Here is an 18,575-nt window from a genome sequence, read left to right as displayed (position 1 = left end):
CATCCAAAGAGCCAAAATTTTTGTTAGAAATGTTGAAAGACCACCTGTATTACAAAAACGAACTCCAATTAGTGTCCCTTTTAAATTTTTATATATATTTATTGTAGAAAATTCTTACTTAGAACAAACTAAATCTAAACAACCGGTTAAAGATGAAATAAAAATTATTTAACCAAAGGGAAGAGAGATTCGTTTAGTTACGACCCTAAATTTTAGAAATTTTTACATGAAAAATCCTTTTTACACACTTTATTACAAAATTACCCTCACACGCCTATTACTACATTTCTACTTACAAAGTTATTTTTATTACACATTTACCACTTACTCATCATACCATGCATACACGTGTGCTCTCCCCATGCATCATCAATCAAATCATACTCTCTTCCCTCTCTTTTTTCTTTTTGTTTTCATTTCATTTTCGATTCTTCATTTCTGTTCTCTAAGTTCATTTTGAATTCAAGTAACCTCCATTAACCACCCATAATTTATCACGTTTTTCCCTCTTATTTTTGGTTCATCCACGAATTTTCAACTTCCTCTTAGCCCACGATTTAGCAACTGTTTTTCCCTCTCTGTTTCAGTTTTTTTCAATCTTATTTATAGGATGGCAATCACTCGTTCATCTTCATCCCCTTCTCCAGTTCTCAAACAGAAATCAAAAATGGGCAAGAAATCTTTGGCCAACAAATCCAAGGGTAAACGCCCAATCATTGATGATTTTGATTCTGATTTTGAAGCTCCAATGCCGAAGCGTGTGAGACCCCATTCTTCGAAGAAAACGAAGCTGAACTTGGAGGAGCACACGCTTCCAGAAATTTCTGGGAAAAAATTTCAAAAATCTATTACACATGCTGAAGATCGGACTGAGGTTGGTTTTTAGTTTTATTTTCGTTTCCCCCTTTCTTCCATTTATGCTTTACCCAGATTTTGGCGTTTTCATGTTCATTATGCTTTGTGTAATTTTAGGGTTTCATTTGCGCATTTTGTTTCATGTTTTTAAATTTTTTAGTTATTTATTGTTGCTTTTGATCATTTCATTTGATTCTGGTCTGGGTGTTGTTCTTTAATTTGGTTTTGTTTTCTTTATTTTCAGTGTTTTTTTGTGCTTACAGGTTATGTGTTTTGTTTTCGTTTTTGGTGTTTTCAATCAGTCGTCGGTAGTTTCTTTTCAGTTTTTTAATAGTTTGTTACTGGTATGTTTTGATGTGTTTTCGATTTTCATTAGGTTTAGTTGTTTGCTGTTATATTTTAGATTTCAAAACGATTTTCAAATCTTTGCTCTATATTTTTCTATAGTTGTATATGTTTTTTAGTTTGTTTGTTGTTTTAATATAGTTTTATTGTTCTTTTTATACTGCATTTTTCAATTTCTTTTAGGGTTAGTTGTTTACTATTTTTTTTATGTTTCCAAACGATTTCAGGTATTTACTGTTATTTTCTGTGTAGTTGTTTGCCATTGATAGTTTGTTTTTAGTTTGTTTGTAGTTGTATTACAGTTTTCATACTGTTTTATTCAGATTTATAATTTATCTTGGCCACTTTTCGTTATGTTGCGGAGTTTGGGACTGTAAATTTAATCCTTCTGATTTTTACAGATCTAAGTGTGTATGCACCAGTGTTTATTCCGTGATAGATAATATTAAAAACACTTTATCTGTTAATTTGCTTTCTTTGTTTCGTCGGACTCGGTTGGGCATTTTCTGGATATGCCCGAGTTTGTTTTTCATCCGCAAGTCGTACATAGTTTATTACTAAGGGAAGTTTTACAGCCTAATCCTAAGGAGTTTTGGGCTAAGGTTGCTGGCCGTTGCATACGGTTTAGTGCCGAAGAATTTTACCTAATTTCTAGTTTAGATTGTTTCGGTGATTGCAACAAGTTGTTGTTTTTACAGGAAACAAATCAATCGGTAGAAACATGTTTCCGTGGTGTAAAAACTATTGACAACAAAGCCATCGAGGATGCTTTTTTGGGTAGTCGGTGGGGTTTGGATGAGTCTATTGGTTTGAAAATGGCTGTTTTGTATTTCATTCAGTGTTTTCTTCTTAGCAATACTCCTGACAAAGAAGTGTCTAGGTTTGTTCTAGATGTAGTTGATAGCGGTCGGTGGGATGAGTATTGTTGGGGTAGGGAATCATTTGAATTGACAATTGACTCATTCAAAGGTAGGATTGAGCATGGGATCATTATGAAAAATAGAAAGGCAGAGAAGGGAGGCCAATATGATGGCTGGTATAGGGCATTGGGATGTCCTTGGGTTTTCACTGTTTGGTTTTATGAATGCTGTCCTGCAATGGTGAACTCTTTCTGTAAGAGAGTTTCATCTTCTATTCCCAGGATTCTGAACTGGAGCAACACCATCGTCACCAAAAATCCAACCCTTCGAGACTTGAAGGGCAAGATTTTTGATTTACCTTTGGAGAAGGTACTTTACAGTTTCTTTACTGTTTTTTTCCTGTTTCTTTTCAGTTTTATTTATGTTGTTGTTTTTTGGTTTTTCCAATTGTTTTAATTTTTTTTTCATATTATGTTTGATTATGCTGTTCAGTTGAAGATAAAAAACATGCGTCCTACTGATGAAGAGAGGCAGCAGCTTCAACTTGACGGTCTATTTATCGATGAATCTATTGATGAATGTGGTGTAGCGAAGCAATCCTTCGAGGGTGGGTCATCTTCAAAGAAGTCTGATTCAGCAGATATTGATTGGATGAAATCTAAGCTGGAGATGCTCATTTCGAATCAATCATCATTGGCCGAGGACTTCATTTCATTGAGGTGTTTTGTTGATTTTAATTTCAAATCCGTAATGACTGTAATTAAGGATATCCAAGAGAAAGTTAATGCCATTCATCGTCGTCCTTCTGACGAGGTATTTATTCTTATTTTATTGTTTAGGTTTTTTTATATTTTTTTTGTATAGTTTCTTTACTATTTTATTTAAGTTTCATTTATGTTGGTTGATACAGGGAAAGTCATCGGATGAATTAGTAACTCAAGATTCTGATGATGATGCTGATGATGATGATGATGATGATGATGATGCCGAGGTTGATGAGAAGCAATTGCCTGATCCAGAAAATATTGATTCCGACTCCGACGATGGTGGTGAGTTGGTTAAAGTTGGTGGGGATGCTGATGATGCTGACAAGGCTGTTACCGCCGTTCCTTCGCCGATGTGAATCCTTCGAGGATGTTGGAGGAGTGATAAAAATGTTAAGGATGTTGAGAAGCCGGAAGGGCGATGAGTCTCGATTGAAGGGGGACGATTTCTTTGATGGGTTGAGCCAGCTTGTAATAGATGATGATCAAGTTGTGTTGGCTGGCTTGGAGGCTGTTGCTAAAATCAATGTAAGTTTACTTTTAATTGTTTTCAAAAAAACTAGGTTTCTTTTTGGTTGCTCATTAGTTTCTAGTATGTTTTGCAACTGTTTTAATGCATTCTTTATTTTTTAGGTCCCCGCACCCAATCCAGATGTTGTTGGTGAAAAGTCAGATGCCCTTCATACTGATGAAGAAACTGAGGATACTGTCTCTGATACACCTCTGTTGGATAAGAGAAAGCGTGCTCCGGCCTTGAAATCTCCATTTGTTGATTTCGGGTCTGCTGATGTCGGGAGCACTCCAATGGAGCTTATGTCCTCAGGTTCTCAATCAGCTGGGGATGATAGGGATTTCAAAATGGTGACTTATGTGAAGGGCCTTTATGCTCTTAATGATGCTTTTGCTGATCCCGTATCTACCGAGATTGAGGCAAAATTTGACTCTTGGATTGGTGAAGGATTGCTTAAACATCCTAGGTCACTGTTTTTATTAAATCTGTTTTTGTATTATTTTTTTTTCCAGTTTTATTCCTGTTTTAATGCTATTTTTTTGCTGTTTTTTTGTTGTTGTAGGCATTATAATTGTTATGAAGACGGCGCAAAGAAATTTACCCCGGGTTTTAGGCTAGGTGTTGATTATGTTGAGGATAAAACTTGGTTTTACCATTTGGCCACATGCGACATGTTTATGAACGACTCGGTAAAGTTTCCAATTTATATTGTACTTATGGTAGTTTGTTTTTAGTTGCTTTATAAATGTTTTTTAGTTTTGATACTACATTTCAGTTTTTTTACAGTTGTTAAACCTTTTCATTTGTGTTTCTGTGTTGTTTTTTTTTTCTCAGCATATGAACACCATATTCTATTACCTTCGGAAAAAAGGTAAGTATTCTTCCGCTGTGACGTTGAATTTCGCAACTACTGATTGTCTTTTTGATGATTCCATCCAAGCATTGTACCACAAATTTAACAAGGCCAAGTCAATGAAGACTAAGATGTCACACATTCACGCTGCCCACCCAATTGCGCATTACATCCGAGGTATGCGCATTCCCTGTTCCAAGCCTTGGTATGAAGCCGATCACGTGCTTTTCATCATCAATTTAAGAAGGGAAAGTCATTGGGTTTTTGGGCGTCTTGACGTGAACGAAGGGACGTTGTTTCTGTACAGTTCTTTGAGAACCGCGAAGATGAATGCCGCAGCTAGGAATGCGATGAAGGCTTATTCCGTGTTGCTGCCTTTGTTTTTCGATTTACTTGGGTTCTGGAAGAATAGAGCACAAGCTCCTGCCTCAGTTTCTGACCCTACAGCTCCATTCAGAATCGTGGAGCTTAGTGGTCTCAAGCGTCTCCCGGCCAGGCGAAGTGAGTGTTTCTTTTAAGTTTCTTTTATGTTGTTTTTTAGTTTCTAAACTGTTTATTTTTTCTCTATGTTTTTTAACAGTGATTGTGGAGCATATGTTGCTGCCTTTGCTGAATTCTTTATACACGGAAAGGATGTCCCTGCAGACTTTGACATCGAAGTTTATCGAACCCGACTTGCTTCACTTTTCTACTCGTACGGACAAAGGAAAATTGACGAAAGTATTGACAGCGAGGATGAGAAGCAAACCAAGTCTTCTAAGGCATCTAAATTGAAGAAATAGGATCTTTTAATTTGGTGGCTCTATTCTGTTATTTGTTGAATCTATTTACTTGACAAGTTTTAGTGTTGTTGTTTCAATGTAGGTATTATATTTGATTTTATACTATGTAGCTGGTTTAAAACTTTTAGGATATTTGACATTCACTCCTTATAATATCTTTATTGTATAGGTTTGTATTTCCCAAAGTTGTTTGTTTTTTTTAATTGTTCAAGTTCTTATATACGGTCGCACAACTATAGAGAAACTATTAACCAACTAAATACAAACTATGTTTTCATTTTTCCTAAATAGTGCTATGAATGTATATTTATTCTTCGTATTCCATTAATCCTTTTCCCTTATTCAAGTGATGTTTTATCAATTATTGACTGACTGCCTTTAAAACTGTGAAGAAGAAGTCATTCCGCCACTTAATATTTTACAAAGGGTCGCAACTGTAACAAAACGATTTTGAAACTATTAAAAAACTGTTTCAAATTTCATAAAAATGAAATCCCATGTATTTAGAACATCACAGATCAACCTATTTGAATTTGCACACAAAATTAAACAATTCAAATATTTCATATGTATCTATTTTATTGCTTGATTGTTGCATGTCTTTCGATTGTGTCCGTGTTGTCCACATTTGCCGCACCTGTTATGTTTTTTTGTATCCCATTCAGATAAAAACCTTCGTTTCCTTGGTCTTCCAGATCTTATTTTTTGGTTTGGTGGCAGAACAATGATATCTTTTATGTTTTGTGGCACATCCCAAGTTGTGTGATTGTGTACCGGATATGTTGAGCCGATGTATGTTTCAAGCCATGTTCGCGTGGTGTAATAACCCGAACAGTAGTTGTAAACATTCAAGTTCATCTCTTTTATAACAGCAAGCGCATGAGCACACGGTAACTCATCAAGTTGGAATCTGTTGCAACTGCATGTTTTCTCCTTCAGGTTGATGACCCATGATCTGGTTAGTTCAATGACTTCGAACATGGTCTCGTTTATTGGTTTTACCTGCGTATTAAGTGTAAAACTATTAATATGTATACCAACGAGAAACAAACTATAAAGAAATTATAATGCAACTAAAATATTAAACATGTCATTACATTTTCTGTCAATGATTCCACAAAGTTGTCGACTAATTTCTTTTCTGCTGTAGGTGTTAAAAATGTTGTTGTTTTATGTGCTTGTTTCCCGTTTCGTGTATGTCCATTGTTGAACCAATGCTCTCAATGACTCCATCGTTGTTGTGATTGGTAGCTCTCTAGGCCGCCAAGTTTGTCGCATTTAGAGATTCAAAGCAATGTTTGAAGTCATAGTTGAATACCTGTTGTTTTTGCAGTGGTATCTTGACCATTTGTGGTATCCAACTTGTTGTAAATATGGTCTTACACGGATGTCCAAGCTGTCCAACTCGCTCATATGGTATTCAAATTTCCTCTCTGTGTATGCTCTGGCTGCAGCGAAGAATGGTTTATCCAGCTTGCTTGCATTCTTCTTGAAGGTTGCTTTTAGGTTGCTTAACAGGTGGTATACACAATAGCAATGTGTGATTTCTAGAAATACTTGACAAGCTGCCTTACTTATGCTCTCATGTCTATCTGAGATCAAGCACTGTTCCTCTCTAATCCCATATGTTTCTCTCACTTTTGTGAAAAACCATTGCCATGAGTTGTTGTTTTCTGAATCCACAACAGAAAAAGCTAGTGGAAAAATGTGCCCATTTGCATCCTGTGTACAAGCAGAGAGCAGTGTACCTCCATATGTTGATTTAAGGAAAGTTCCGTCAACAACTATTATAGGTTTGCATTTCTTCCATCCTTTTATTGATGCATCCAGTGCGGCAAACAAGTACTTGAAGCTGTTGTCATCCTCTGTTTCCATGTGCACTATTGTTTCGGGATTAGTTTTTTGCAACATGTGCAAAAAACCGGGCAGCAACCTGTATGATTCGTTGGCTTTTCCTCGTAATTCTTCTTGCGCGTGCTCTTTGCTTCTCCATGCTTTCATGTAGTTCATTCTGACCCCATACTTGTGTTTCATTTCTCCTCTGATGTCTTGTGGCGTTTGAGTTGTTTTTATGTTGGTGAACCGTGGCTTGATGTAGTTTCCAATCAATTTCGTTGTAGCTTGTCTCTTGTCGGCAAATCTGATGTTTAGATCACAAGTGTGTATCACCTTTCTGTCGTACTTTCGAATGATGAATGACTTTGTTGGCCCGTTTCTGGATGCTGTTAGTGCCCACTTGCATTTTGGATCCAAACAACAAATCTTGTATGTTCTTGCACATGATTTTTTAACTCTGAATTGGAAGTTGTTCCTAATTGCATAGAAACCAAGCACACTCTGCAGTGTTTCTTTGTCTTTGTATATTTGTGCTTCTTCTATTTCAGGATGATGCGGATCTGTGATTAGTAGTTCGTCATAATCTGTGATTTCTGGTTCCTTTTTTCGGGTGTTTTCCAGTTGCTCAACCATTTCCTCTGCCACAAGTTTTGCATAGTCCATGAAGTCAAAACTTTCTTCCCCAAATTCCAGTACTCTTGCTTCAATTATATGTTGTTGATTTGTTGAGTCTTCTGTTGTTGCTGCATTGTATTCGATTGGTTGGAAGGCGCTTCTATGTGTAATTAATGAATTGTCATTTCCAAAGAATGTTGCATCGATGGTTGTTGTTGGGTTGTTGATGACATTCACACACATTGGGTATGTTGTGAAGTCGGGGTCTTTCGCCTTGAGTTGTATGTAGAAATGCAGGCTTTGATCATCCTTTATCCTCAATGGTTGGTATCCTTCCTTCACTTGATATTTCAGTTGCAAAACAGTGTTTTCTTGGTTGCATTCCAGGGCATCTTTGAGTTTCTGTTGCAATTCTTCATAGTTACAATTGGCAGAAATGTAGTGTCCACTGGCTTCATAATTTTCATAATTCATTCAATCATCGAATTTTCCATTGTAGAAGACTAGGAATGGAATGTCTTTCCTTTCCTGTGTTTTTGCAATGGTTATTAGTCCGAGGCAACGAATTTTAAAACTGGTTTTATTATGTTATGAAATAGAGTACAAACTTACTTCTATCTCTGTTCCTTTGTTCAAGCATTGTATTTCCTGTCCTGATTCCTGATTTTGCCATTTTTTTGGTTGTTAATAAACTACAAAGAAACGAGAATAAAACTATTAAGAAACTTCATTTAAATTTTGGGAAACTAACCATTTCTCAAACTGTTCTGTCCTCTATCTTTTCCACAATAAATTCCTGCAAAAAACGTAATGAAACTATTATTAAATGATTATGCAACTGTAAACCAACTGAAAAACCACAATTATATCCCCAAAATTACATAGTTCTTACTCATTGTCATTTTTCATCATGTTTATTCGAATCAGATCGATTTACAACTATTATAAAACTAATTTGCTACCATTAACATACATCTTACCTTGTATATATGCTAGCTCTTGGTACTTGTCATATAACACTTCTTCATGATTTCTAAACCATTTTCAAACGATAATGCAACTGTAAGCCAACGCAAAAAAAATTAAAAAAAAGTTATTAGTATCCCTTGGTTCCTTAATCAGAATCAGTTCTTGTTTATTGGTTTTACCATATGAATTGCCTGTTGCACACCATTGAATCAACCAGAATGCAACTAAAAATGCTATGTATCATTGTTGAAAAAAAAATTCAGTTCATACCTTTTTTTTGGATTTGAGGGGGAGCTCCAGATCTGTTCAATACAGATTTACATTGCTTCAATCTGAATTTTCGACGATCGTTTAAGTGATATTGCACTATAAAAACCGAAATCAAATGTTGAATTTCAGTTTCTCCACGGTTGTCCTGCTCTTTTTTTTAAAAAATTTATGTTTAGATCGTTGGATTTGATCGTTTCCTATTGAAATTCGACGGGATTTACAGCTGTTTTACGTTCGATCTGGTTTCATTATGGTTGCGTGGCCGACTGCATCGATGGAGCTTCATTCATCCTCTCCGTTTGTGACATGCGGCTGAAGGTAAGGGCAAGTGGTATTTTTGTAATATTTTCCTTTTGGGCTGTACAAATGTTCATTGGGCCGGCCCACAGTATTGTTGTAATATTTTTCCCTTTTTAGAATATTCCTGTTTTTTTCCCTAAATTTTATTATAGCTTATTGATAATATTTTACCCAATTAACCCCCAATTGTGGCACATCTTAGTCATCATATATGGCACGAAATAGCCACCACACAGACTCAAACTAACTAAACTATTAGGGTTGTTCATCCGATTCAATGTGCACTTTTTTGGTCAAACAACATCCAGGGCTGTTCATCCGATCCAATGCGCACTTTTTTGGTCAAACAACATCCAATCCGCACTAAGTGTAGATTTCATTTTTTTTGGATCCAATCCAATCTGCACAATAGCTCAAATCCAAACCAATCCAATCCGCACTTTGGATCGGTTACTTTTTAATATTAAATTATTTAATATTTATGAAAAAAATATTTTTTTTCACATAATTAGCAACAAAATAAAACAAATTATAGTTATTTTATGTCTCCAACAACACATTAAATAAATAAAATAACAAATAACAAATTCAAAGGAAGAAAAAAAAATTGAATTGAGAAAAAGGGGCTGTCCTTTTGATTTGATTGGAGAGAGAATATTGAATTGGGCTGCCTTTGATTATTTGGGCCGAACCCATACTGTGAAAAAGGGAGTTTTGACTTGGCTTTTGTTGGTTTGACCGAAGGTATATATATATCAAAGAAAGGGTTTGATTGGAGAGAGAAACTTTGTTTCTCTTTGGAATTGATTAGTGTGAACCGAACCTTTATTGGTTCTTTGTGTGTGTGATCTTTAACTTGTTGGGCTTTTAACATTGGCCCTGAAACAGAAAGTGTAGAAATTTTTAAAAATATCACTTTTGCACTAGTATTAACTTGTTTCTTTTAAGTGTGTTGGTTAGAACAAATAATTTCCAACAGTGGTATCAGAGCCAAATTATTTCCGCAAAGAGATTCAAAATTATACAATCAAAGAAGCAAGTTTGAAAGATATTGAAAATCAAGAACACAAGGATGGCAATCAAGAGGAGGAATTAGATATTGGAGATTTGGAGGACATTCTAAACCTTTATCTAATTTGATTTTTTAACAAATACAATATGAGTAATTTTAAAGTTGATGTTGATAAGTTTGATGGATCAGGTGACTATAGAATATGGAGGAGGAAAATAAGATCTCTACTGACACAACAGAAGCTGTTGAGGGTCCTTGAAGAACCCATTGAATGGCTTGAAGGAACAACCAAGATACAGCAAGAAGAGTATCTTGAAACAGCTACTGGGATTATCATATTCAACCTAAGTGATGCAATCATTAGGTTGGTTGATAAGGAAGAAACTCCAGCAAAGATATGGAGGAAGTTGGAAGTGCAATTCCAACAAAAGTCACTAACAAACAAGATCTTTCTAAAAGAAAGGATCTTTGGCTACAAGATGAATAGATCTAAAAGTCTTGAAGACAACTTAGATGAATTTCTGAAGATGCATATAGAGTTGGCTAACTCGGGAGAAGGAGAAGCTTTGAGTGATGAAAACCAAGCAATCATCATTCTCAACTCATTACCGGAATCCTATAAGGATGTAAAGATAGCAATAAAGTATGGAAGAACTTCGATTACCCTAGATGAAGTCATCTCTGCACTAAAGTCTATGGACTTAGAGATGAAGAATGACAAGTTGGGGAGCTCTAATGGTGAGCTGAACTTGAGTAGAGGAAGGCCTCATGAGAAGAAGCCTTGGAACAATAGGGGAAGGAGTAATAGCAAAGATTCTTCCAAGGGTGGAAGATATGGAAATGGGAAGTCTCCATCAAGAGGACAGAAAGATCCTAAAGGCTGCTATCACTGTGGTAAACCGGGGCATATCAGAAGGGACTGTTATTTTTGGAAGAGAAGTAACAGAGGAAGAACAGATGGTAGCAATGGTGACTCAAACCAGGGAGAAAATCATTTCTCAAAGGAAAAGGGAAAGAAGCATGAAGCCAATCTAAGTGATGGCTATGAGAGTGGAGAAGTTTACATTACTGCAACTAAATTCAAAGAAGAATGGATTTTAGATTCAGGATGCACTTTTCACATGACTAATAATAGATCTTTACTTTCTGATTTCAGGGAATCTAAAGGAGGGAAGGTCATCTTAGGCAACAACCAAACATGCCATATTGAAGGCTCAGGTAATGTGAGCTTTAAAATGTATGATGGTATTGTAAGAACTCTTACAGGTGTAAGATTTGTGCCTAACTTAGCTAGAAATTTAATTTCTATAAGTATGCTAGATGACCTTGGTGTTGTGAGTAAGATTGAGACAGGTACAATGAAACTAAGCAAAGGTTCAATGACCATAATGAAAGGCTACAAGGAAGAAGGATTATACTACCTAAAGGGAGAACCAATTTCACATTGTCACAACACAACAGAAACTCTTGAAGATTCTAAGGCAATCTTATGGCATAGAAGACTTGGGCACATGAGTGAGAAAGGTTTGCAAATTATGAGTGAACAAAATCTTTTATGCAAGGATAAAGTAAGTAAAGTTGATTTTTGTGAGCATTGCACATTGGGTAAGCATCATAGGCTTAAATTTAAAATTGGGACACATAATTCTAAAGAAATTTTAGAATATATACATGCTGATTTATGGGGTCCAGAAAATACAGCTACTCATGGGGGGAGTAGTTATTTTCTATCCATTGTGGATGACTACTCTAGGAAAGTATGGGTTTTTCTTTTGAAACATAAAAATGATGCCTTTGCAAAATTTCAAGAATGGAAAATTTCAATTGAAAATTTAACTAACAAAAGAGTTAAGACTCTTAGGACCGATAATGGTCTAGAGTTCTGCAGCGATTTGTTTAACATGTATTGCAGGAACAATGGCATTCAAAGGCATAAGACTGTAAGATTAAACCCGCCACAAAACGGAGTAGCTGAGAGGATGAACAAGACTATTTTAAATAAAGCCAAGTGCATGCTATTCCAAGCAGGGTTAGCTACGGGATTTTGGGGAGAAGCAGTACTCACAGCAGCTTATTTGATAAACCGAAGCCCATCAAGTGCTGTGGAGTTAAAGACCCCTGAAGAGAGATGGTCCGGCAAACCACCAGATTTATCCCACTTAAAAATTTTTGGGTGTGCAGCATATGCACACCAAGGAGATGGAAAGTTAGAGCCTAGAGTTCTAAAGTGTGTATTTTTGGGATATTCAGAAGGAACAAAAGGGTATAGACTTTGGGTAAGAGAAAAAGGTTTTAAAACTATTAATAGTAGAGATGCAATATTTGATGAAAATATTTTTCCATGCATTGCTACTAACCCAAATGTTTTAGGTTCTTGCCCTAGTACTAACCATGCAGGTAACTCAATCAACGTTGATCTAAGACCTACTACTCCAAGTGATGAACAAGGAGAAAACACTGTTCAGGTGGAACAGGGAGAAGACACTGTTCAAGTGGAACAGGGAGAAAACACTGTTCAGGTGGAACAAGGAGAGAACACTGTTCAGGTGGAACAGGGAGAGAATACTGTTCAAGTGGAACAGGGAGAAATCATTGTTCAGTTAGAACAAGGAAACCTAAGGGAAAGTCAAGCAGAGGAGTTGGAAGACTATCAATTGACTAGAGACAAAGTTAAAAGAGCACCTAGACAGAATCCTAAGTATAGCTTCAACATTTGGAATGAAGACATTGCCTATGCACTGTTAAGTACTTTGCAAGGACAGAAGAATAAACCAGAAAGTTGTGGAGAAGCTATGAAGAGCAAAAATGCTAAGAAGTGGAACTGTGCTATGGATGAAGAGACAGACTCATTGAGTAAAGAGAAGACTTGGGTTTGTGTTCCAAAACCCAAGGGAAGGAGTGTTGTGAAACATATGTGGCCTTTTAGACATAAAGAAAAATGCAGTAAGATAAATAAAGAGTTGGAAGATATGAGTAAGATCCTCAACTCTAATGGGATTGATTCAAAGATGTATTTCATGTTGAGTACCATACCAGATACAACATATACTATAGTTGCTGTTAGCAAGTATATGGTATTGACTGGGAAGATACATTGGTTGATTATAATATGGATCTTAAGGTACATAAAGAAGACAACATGCATTATACTTGCGTTTAGAAAGTCACAAAACCAAATGGAAGGGTTTTGTGACTTGATCTATACAAGAGAGAAAAACAAGGTGACACAAGGAGGTGTCACAAACATGAAGACCATGGTGTTTGTCCTAGCTAAGTTCAAACTGAACTTGCCATGGATAAACAAATGGTACTGACCCTTGGGGTCATTCAAGCCCTCATAGCATCATCAACTATCCTTGGGTAAATAAGAGAATCTGGGTGGAATTTGTTGTTACAGATTCACTTATTTACCCTTAAGTTGAATAACACCACTCATAGGGTTTGACAAATATACCCTTACATCAGATACAACAAATATCAAGACTAAAGAACATAAAGACAGTTACAACTGAAGCAGTTATAAAAACAGTTACAAATATCACTAGGGCTCTGCCCTAGATCAGATCACAGAACAGTATATAAAAGGAGGTGCTTTTCTCAGATACAACAAGGAATAATATACAGAGCAAAAATAAAGAGTCACAGCCAGAGAGATACAACAACAGAGAACAACATCAGAAATAACAACAAAGTAAAAAGAGAGCCTTTTGGCTGTGAGTTGTCATCTCCATGTGAGCTCCTCCTAGAGTGTTCATGTAAAAGAAAAGAGATTTTTGTTAGTATCAAAAGTGAGAAAAACAGAGAGAAATACAAACTGTTGTAAATCAAAAGTGTAACCTTTGTTTGATGATTAGTGGAATCAAGCTGAGGGCTTGACGGAGAAGTAGCCGGTTGTTTTGGGCGAACTCCGAGATCAAATTTGGTGTCTCCATCTTTACCATTTCTGTTTGTATTTCTAACCCTAATCTCTATATTGTTCATATTTGTATTTGTGTGTATGTTGAGTGTTCTTGCTATTTTCGGGTTAGATGTGTTCTTGGCCGAAAGTCAAAGGGATTTTTTGGGGTTCGGTTTTGAGTGGTTGGAGTTGAGTTAGTGTTTTTCTTGGTTTGATTATTTCGGGTAGAAAAGGGGCTGAAGAAAGAATTATTTTGGAACCCTAGAAAAACCTAACTGTTGCCGAAAATAAAAGCTAATAGCTTTGTATTTTTCTGGGTGTAGTTTCGGGTAAGTAGAGAAGAGCAAAGAGAAACTTAGAACCATAATCTAGAACCTGTAGCAAGAAAAGAAAAACATATTAGAAGATCCCATAGAATAGTTGTTGCTGTAAGAAGAAGAAGAGATAAGAAAACCTTACCTATTTCCTTAGCTGCCATTACAAGTGAGAAGAAAAGATCTTGAAGAAATGGGTGCGGCTGTAGAAGAAAAATAAGAAGAGGAAGAAAGCTTTAGAAATCCTAGAACACTACTACTTTGTTCTTGAGAGAAGAAGAAGAAGAGAAAGGAAAATTTTTGTAACCCTAACCCAAAAATTTTCTTTGCTGCCGTTAGAAGGAAAGAGAGAATAGAGTTTGAAATATTTTGAATATTTCTTTGAGAAAGTGTGGCTGCCGTGATAGTGAATATTAGGGTTTGTGTCATTACATTATATATTAGGGTTAAGACATAGGGTTTCTTTAGTCTTGTGGACCGAACTATTAATTTCCAACAGAGATGACACCAAAACTTTGATCTCGGAGTTCGCCCAAAACAACCGGCTACTTCTCCGTCAAGCCCTCAGCTTGATTCCACTAATCATCAAACAAAGGTTACACTTTTGATTTTCAACAGTTTGTATTTCTCTCTGTTTTTCTCACTTTTGATACTAACAAAAATCTCTTTTCTTTTACATGAACACTCTAGGAGGAGCTCACATGGAGATGACAACTCACAGCCAAAAGGCTCTCTTTTTACTTTGTTGTTATTTCTGATGTTGTTCTCTGTTGTTGTATCTCTCTGGCTGTGACTCTTTATTTTTGCTCTGTATATTATTCCTTGTTGTATCTGAGAAAAGCACCTCCTTTCTCAGATACAACAAGGAATAATATACAGAGCAAAAATAAAGAGTCACAGCCAGAGAGATACAACAACAGAGAACAACATTAGAAATAACAACAAAGTAAAAAGAGAGAGTCACTATTGGGCCGTAGCAATTGAATATCAAAGTGTGAAAAGGTTTGATTGGAGAGAGAAACTTTATTTTTTCTTGGGTTGATTGGTGCTGACCGAACCATTGAATGGTTCCCTTGAAATTTGTATTATCTTGTTTTAATTGTAAGACTTGATTGATGAGCTTTGAACATTGGGCCCTGAAACATACATTTGGAATTTGTGTTAGTTTTTAAAAATATCACTTTTGCATACTATTGTATTATTTGCCCTTTTTTAAGTGTGTTGGTATAACAAATAATTTCCAACAATATATATAAAAAATATTTAATTTTATTTTAAATTGTATGTAGAAAAAAATATATAAGAATAAAATATACATTTTATCTATTAAGTTTTGCAATATAATTGTATTATATGTATTAGACTTTTAAATTACTATTTTCTTTATATTAAAATGTTATTTGTATATATAATTTTTTAATTTTGTTATAAATATGTGTGGATTGGATTGGATTGGATCGGTTACTTTTACATATCAATCAATATTCAATCCGCACAAGTGTGGGATTTTGAATTTTTCAATCTAATTCAATTCGCATGTGCGGATATCCGCACTTTGCGGATTGGATTAGATTGGATCGTACGGATTGGATTGGATCGGCTATTTTATGAACACCCCATAAACTATGAATAAGATATAAGATATATTTAATTAATAAAAAAGTTTATAATTACAATATAATGTTTATATATTTATTTTAAAAAAATAATATTTATATTTATACTTTCAAAACATCAACGAATTAAATTTTAGAAATTTTTACATGAAAAATACAAAATCTTACTTTTACTATAATTTTACTTTCACACGGGTAGGAAAACTTTTATACTCTTTTGTTATTTAAATTTCTACACAAGGTGGCATAACATCAACTCGGGTGACACATGACAGATTTTATCACCTAAACAGAAGATTCTACCCTTGATGAACCTGTTAGATGTTATTTTACCAAGATCTAAATTTATTAACATATATGTTTGATTATAAAACTATAATCTAACATCTTAAATATAAATTCCCTAAAACAATGAAATAAACACATAAAAGTTTATAGAAAACCTTACATTGGTTGTAGCAAAATTATATGACTCATTCCGTTTAGGTCTCTAACCCTTGATCCTTTCTGTCACAGAGTATGATCAAGATTTGAACCTGAATTCTACTTCAGTTGATAGAATTCTACACAATCTTTCACACTATCTTCGACTTGAATTGTGTGGGCAACTCCTCAATCACTATCGGCTTCGAAATTTTAAGGAGAGAAGAAGAAGATTTCGAAAATAAGGTGGCTCTTTTCTATTTTCTATTTGTTTGATAGAGAGAGAATTAGGTTAAGCCTAGAAAATAAGAGCCATCTTATTATATTTATAGGATAAGTTATAGTGTTAGGTTTAGAATTAAAATGGGATTACAAAAGATAAAGATTTGCTTTAATTGAATCCTTATGGCCTAACCCTAGTGGGCCCTACATGATTTTAATTTTGCCATTTTATTTAAACTAATCATTCTTTTTACAAATGTCATGTTTTAATTCTAACTCTATAAACATCAATTCTATTTATTTAATAATTATAATTAATTATCAAATAAAATTATCATTTAACTTATTTATTAATTAGACTTTATAAAATCTCTTAATTAATTAACAAACCCTAAATCCTCTTTTCTTCTCAAACAAGCCCTTACTTAGCGAAAATTCACAAACAAGACAGTCTTATTCAGAATTCTAATTGATTAATTAAAATTAATTAATTGAGTCTACAAGACAATATGATCTCAACTAGTGTGGGGACCATAGGCCCATACAATCAAGCTCCCAATAAGTAGTTCTAGAATTTACTAAGTAAATTTTCTATCTTATTAATTCCTCCTGACTCCACTATAAATTTGGCATTGCACTTCTAATTACATAAAACGCTTTACATACCAAATTTAGATACGCTATAAATTATACATTATTTCAATCAAGATAATCAAAGATCCTCTATAGATGATTTACATCGAGTAGGGATAAGTTTACTATTCTACCCTTCAATGTATTTTTTTTCTTAAAACACTTGGGAGTGTTTGGAATAGGTTAATGTTAGCAAGGGGATGGTAATGTTAAACATTACCTTGTTTGTTTGGAAGGTTTAATATTAAAATGTCATTCTCTTGGTAATATAAATACCCTTGAAGAGGGTAATGTTGATACATTAAAAAAGGGTGGGATTAGTTATTCCCTTCCATTATATTAATTTGAATAACATTTTTAAATTAATAAATAAATTTAAATACCATTAATATTATGATTTATTATAAATAAAATATTACGATATATATATTTAGTCTGTAAGATCGGTTTTTTTATAACTGAGTTATTTTTATGTTATTAGCAATAACATATATATGCATTATACATAAATTTTATGAGAATGGTGTACATAAATGACGTAGCGAATAAAAATAAATAACATAGTGATAAATAGAAATATTTATTTTAATTAATAAAAAATACAATAAAATTTATTATTTTCTAATTAATAAATATATTTCTTTAATAAATAATTATTTTATTTTTATGCATAATTAACATTCTATAAATACAATAAAAAAATATTTTAATTTTAATTTTTTAAAATAATATATAAGATTCCTATACTCAACCAAACAGTATAATTCAATTAACGGGAATATGATTACATATTACCCTACACAACCAAACACAATTTACACATTTCTCTATAATCATATTCTCCTTCATAATATTTCCTATAATCAAACTATTTTGAACACCTCATACCAAATGCCTTAGCTTCTTATAAATGATATTTCAGTAAATTAATATAATTACTGAAATAAGAGCTCTTCCATTTATGTCTGTTAAGCCAAGTTCAAAAGAAATCATCGTTTTACTTCTAATAGTTATAGAAGCTATAGATTCTATATCTATAATTAGTGCTCCCACTCAATTGCACTACCATGGTCCCAAGATATAAGTATTGAGTCGATCCATTTAGTCAGCTTTAACGAACAAGTCAAAGAACACATGTAATACATTTAAGCTAGAATCTAACCATCTCAGGATTAAGATCTTTTGATCTAAGATCAACTAAATGAAATTGACTTTGAAAAGATATAACAGTAAGTGTTGACCGAGGTTTTCGGCAACTAGTAAAATATGATTATAATAATGAGCTGTAAGAAAGCGAGATGAAGACTTTTTACGTGGTTGGGGCGTTAATGAGCCTTAGTCCACGAGCCACTGCTATTAATGGATATCTTTAATACAGATTCTACACTTGGGAGAATGTTTCTCTCTTTAATACAGAGAATGTTCTTGGTGAGTTTTTTTCTCTTCTTGCTCTTTCGCAACCAAGATTCTCCGACCCCATTAAATGAGCTTTGAGGG

General features: G+C 34.4%; 2 protein-coding genes and 3 long non-coding RNA genes across 5 annotated transcripts; 2 read left to right on the top strand and 3 right to left on the bottom strand.

Annotated features, from left to right (window-relative positions):
* Nucleotides 1–6: 6 nt before the first annotated feature.
* On the bottom strand, nucleotides 7–16,631 carry LOC115723309 (uncharacterized). The gene is made up of 2 exons (XR_009684287.1): nucleotides 16,249–16,631; nucleotides 7–44 (listed from the first exon to the last, which is right to left on the bottom strand). It is a non-coding gene; the product is annotated as an uncharacterized LOC115723309 (long non-coding RNA).
* LOC133030979 (uncharacterized) lies at nucleotides 1,713–3,183 on the top strand. Its single transcript, XM_061104135.1, has 3 exons — nucleotides 1,713–2,429; nucleotides 2,553–2,873; nucleotides 2,971–3,183. The coding sequence occupies exons 1-3, from the start codon at nucleotides 1,713–1,715 to the stop codon at nucleotides 3,181–3,183; spliced, it is 1,251 nt and encodes a 416-aa protein (XP_060960118.1).
* On the top strand, nucleotides 3,215–4,970 carry LOC115723764 (uncharacterized). Its single transcript, XM_061103673.1, has 5 exons — nucleotides 3,215–3,352; nucleotides 3,458–3,801; nucleotides 3,898–4,024; nucleotides 4,170–4,684; nucleotides 4,769–4,970. Exons 1-5 carry the CDS (start codon nucleotides 3,215–3,217, stop codon nucleotides 4,968–4,970), a joined length of 1,326 nt encoding a protein of 441 aa, XP_060959656.1.
* Nucleotides 5,406–6,132, bottom strand: LOC133030782 (uncharacterized). The gene is made up of 2 exons (XR_009684333.1): nucleotides 6,068–6,132; nucleotides 5,406–5,972 (listed from the first exon to the last, which is right to left on the bottom strand). It is a non-coding gene; the product is annotated as an uncharacterized LOC133030782 (long non-coding RNA).
* On the bottom strand, nucleotides 13,379–14,681 carry LOC115710190 (uncharacterized). Its single transcript, XR_009684389.1, has 3 exons — nucleotides 14,330–14,681; nucleotides 13,810–14,245; nucleotides 13,379–13,714 (listed from the first exon to the last, which is right to left on the bottom strand). It is a non-coding gene; the product is annotated as an uncharacterized LOC115710190 (long non-coding RNA).
* Nucleotides 16,632–18,575: the final 1,944 nt, after the last annotated feature.

This window comes from Cannabis sativa, chromosome 9 (assembly GCF_029168945.1).
Source record: "Cannabis sativa cultivar Pink pepper isolate KNU-18-1 chromosome 9, ASM2916894v1, whole genome shotgun sequence".
Lineage (NCBI taxonomy): Eukaryota > Viridiplantae > Streptophyta > Magnoliopsida > Rosales > Cannabaceae > Cannabis > Cannabis sativa.
This window is presented reverse-complemented; position numbering and strand designations above follow the sequence as displayed.

Bases quoted from the DNA above. Each gene is read 5' to 3' on its own strand.
- LOC133030979 (XM_061104135.1), top strand. From the start codon at position 1,713: ATGCCCGAGTTTGTTTTTCATCCGCAAGTCGTACATAGTTTATTACTA. The intron at 2,430-2,552 runs GTACTTTACAGT...TATGCTGTTCAG, and splicing joins TTGATTTACCTTTGGAGAAG to TTGAAGATAAAAAACATGCG. The intron at 2,874-2,970 runs GTATTTATTCTT...TGGTTGATACAG, and splicing joins ATCGTCGTCCTTCTGACGAG to GGAAAGTCATCGGATGAATT.
- LOC115723764 (XM_061103673.1), top strand. From the start codon at position 3,215: ATGTTAAGGATGTTGAGAAGCCGGAAGGGCGATGAGTCTCGATTGAAG. The intron at 3,353-3,457 runs GTAAGTTTACTT...TTTATTTTTTAG, and splicing joins AGGCTGTTGCTAAAATCAAT to GTCCCCGCACCCAATCCAGA. The intron at 3,802-3,897 runs GTCACTGTTTTT...TTGTTGTTGTAG, and splicing joins GGATTGCTTAAACATCCTAG to GCATTATAATTGTTATGAAG.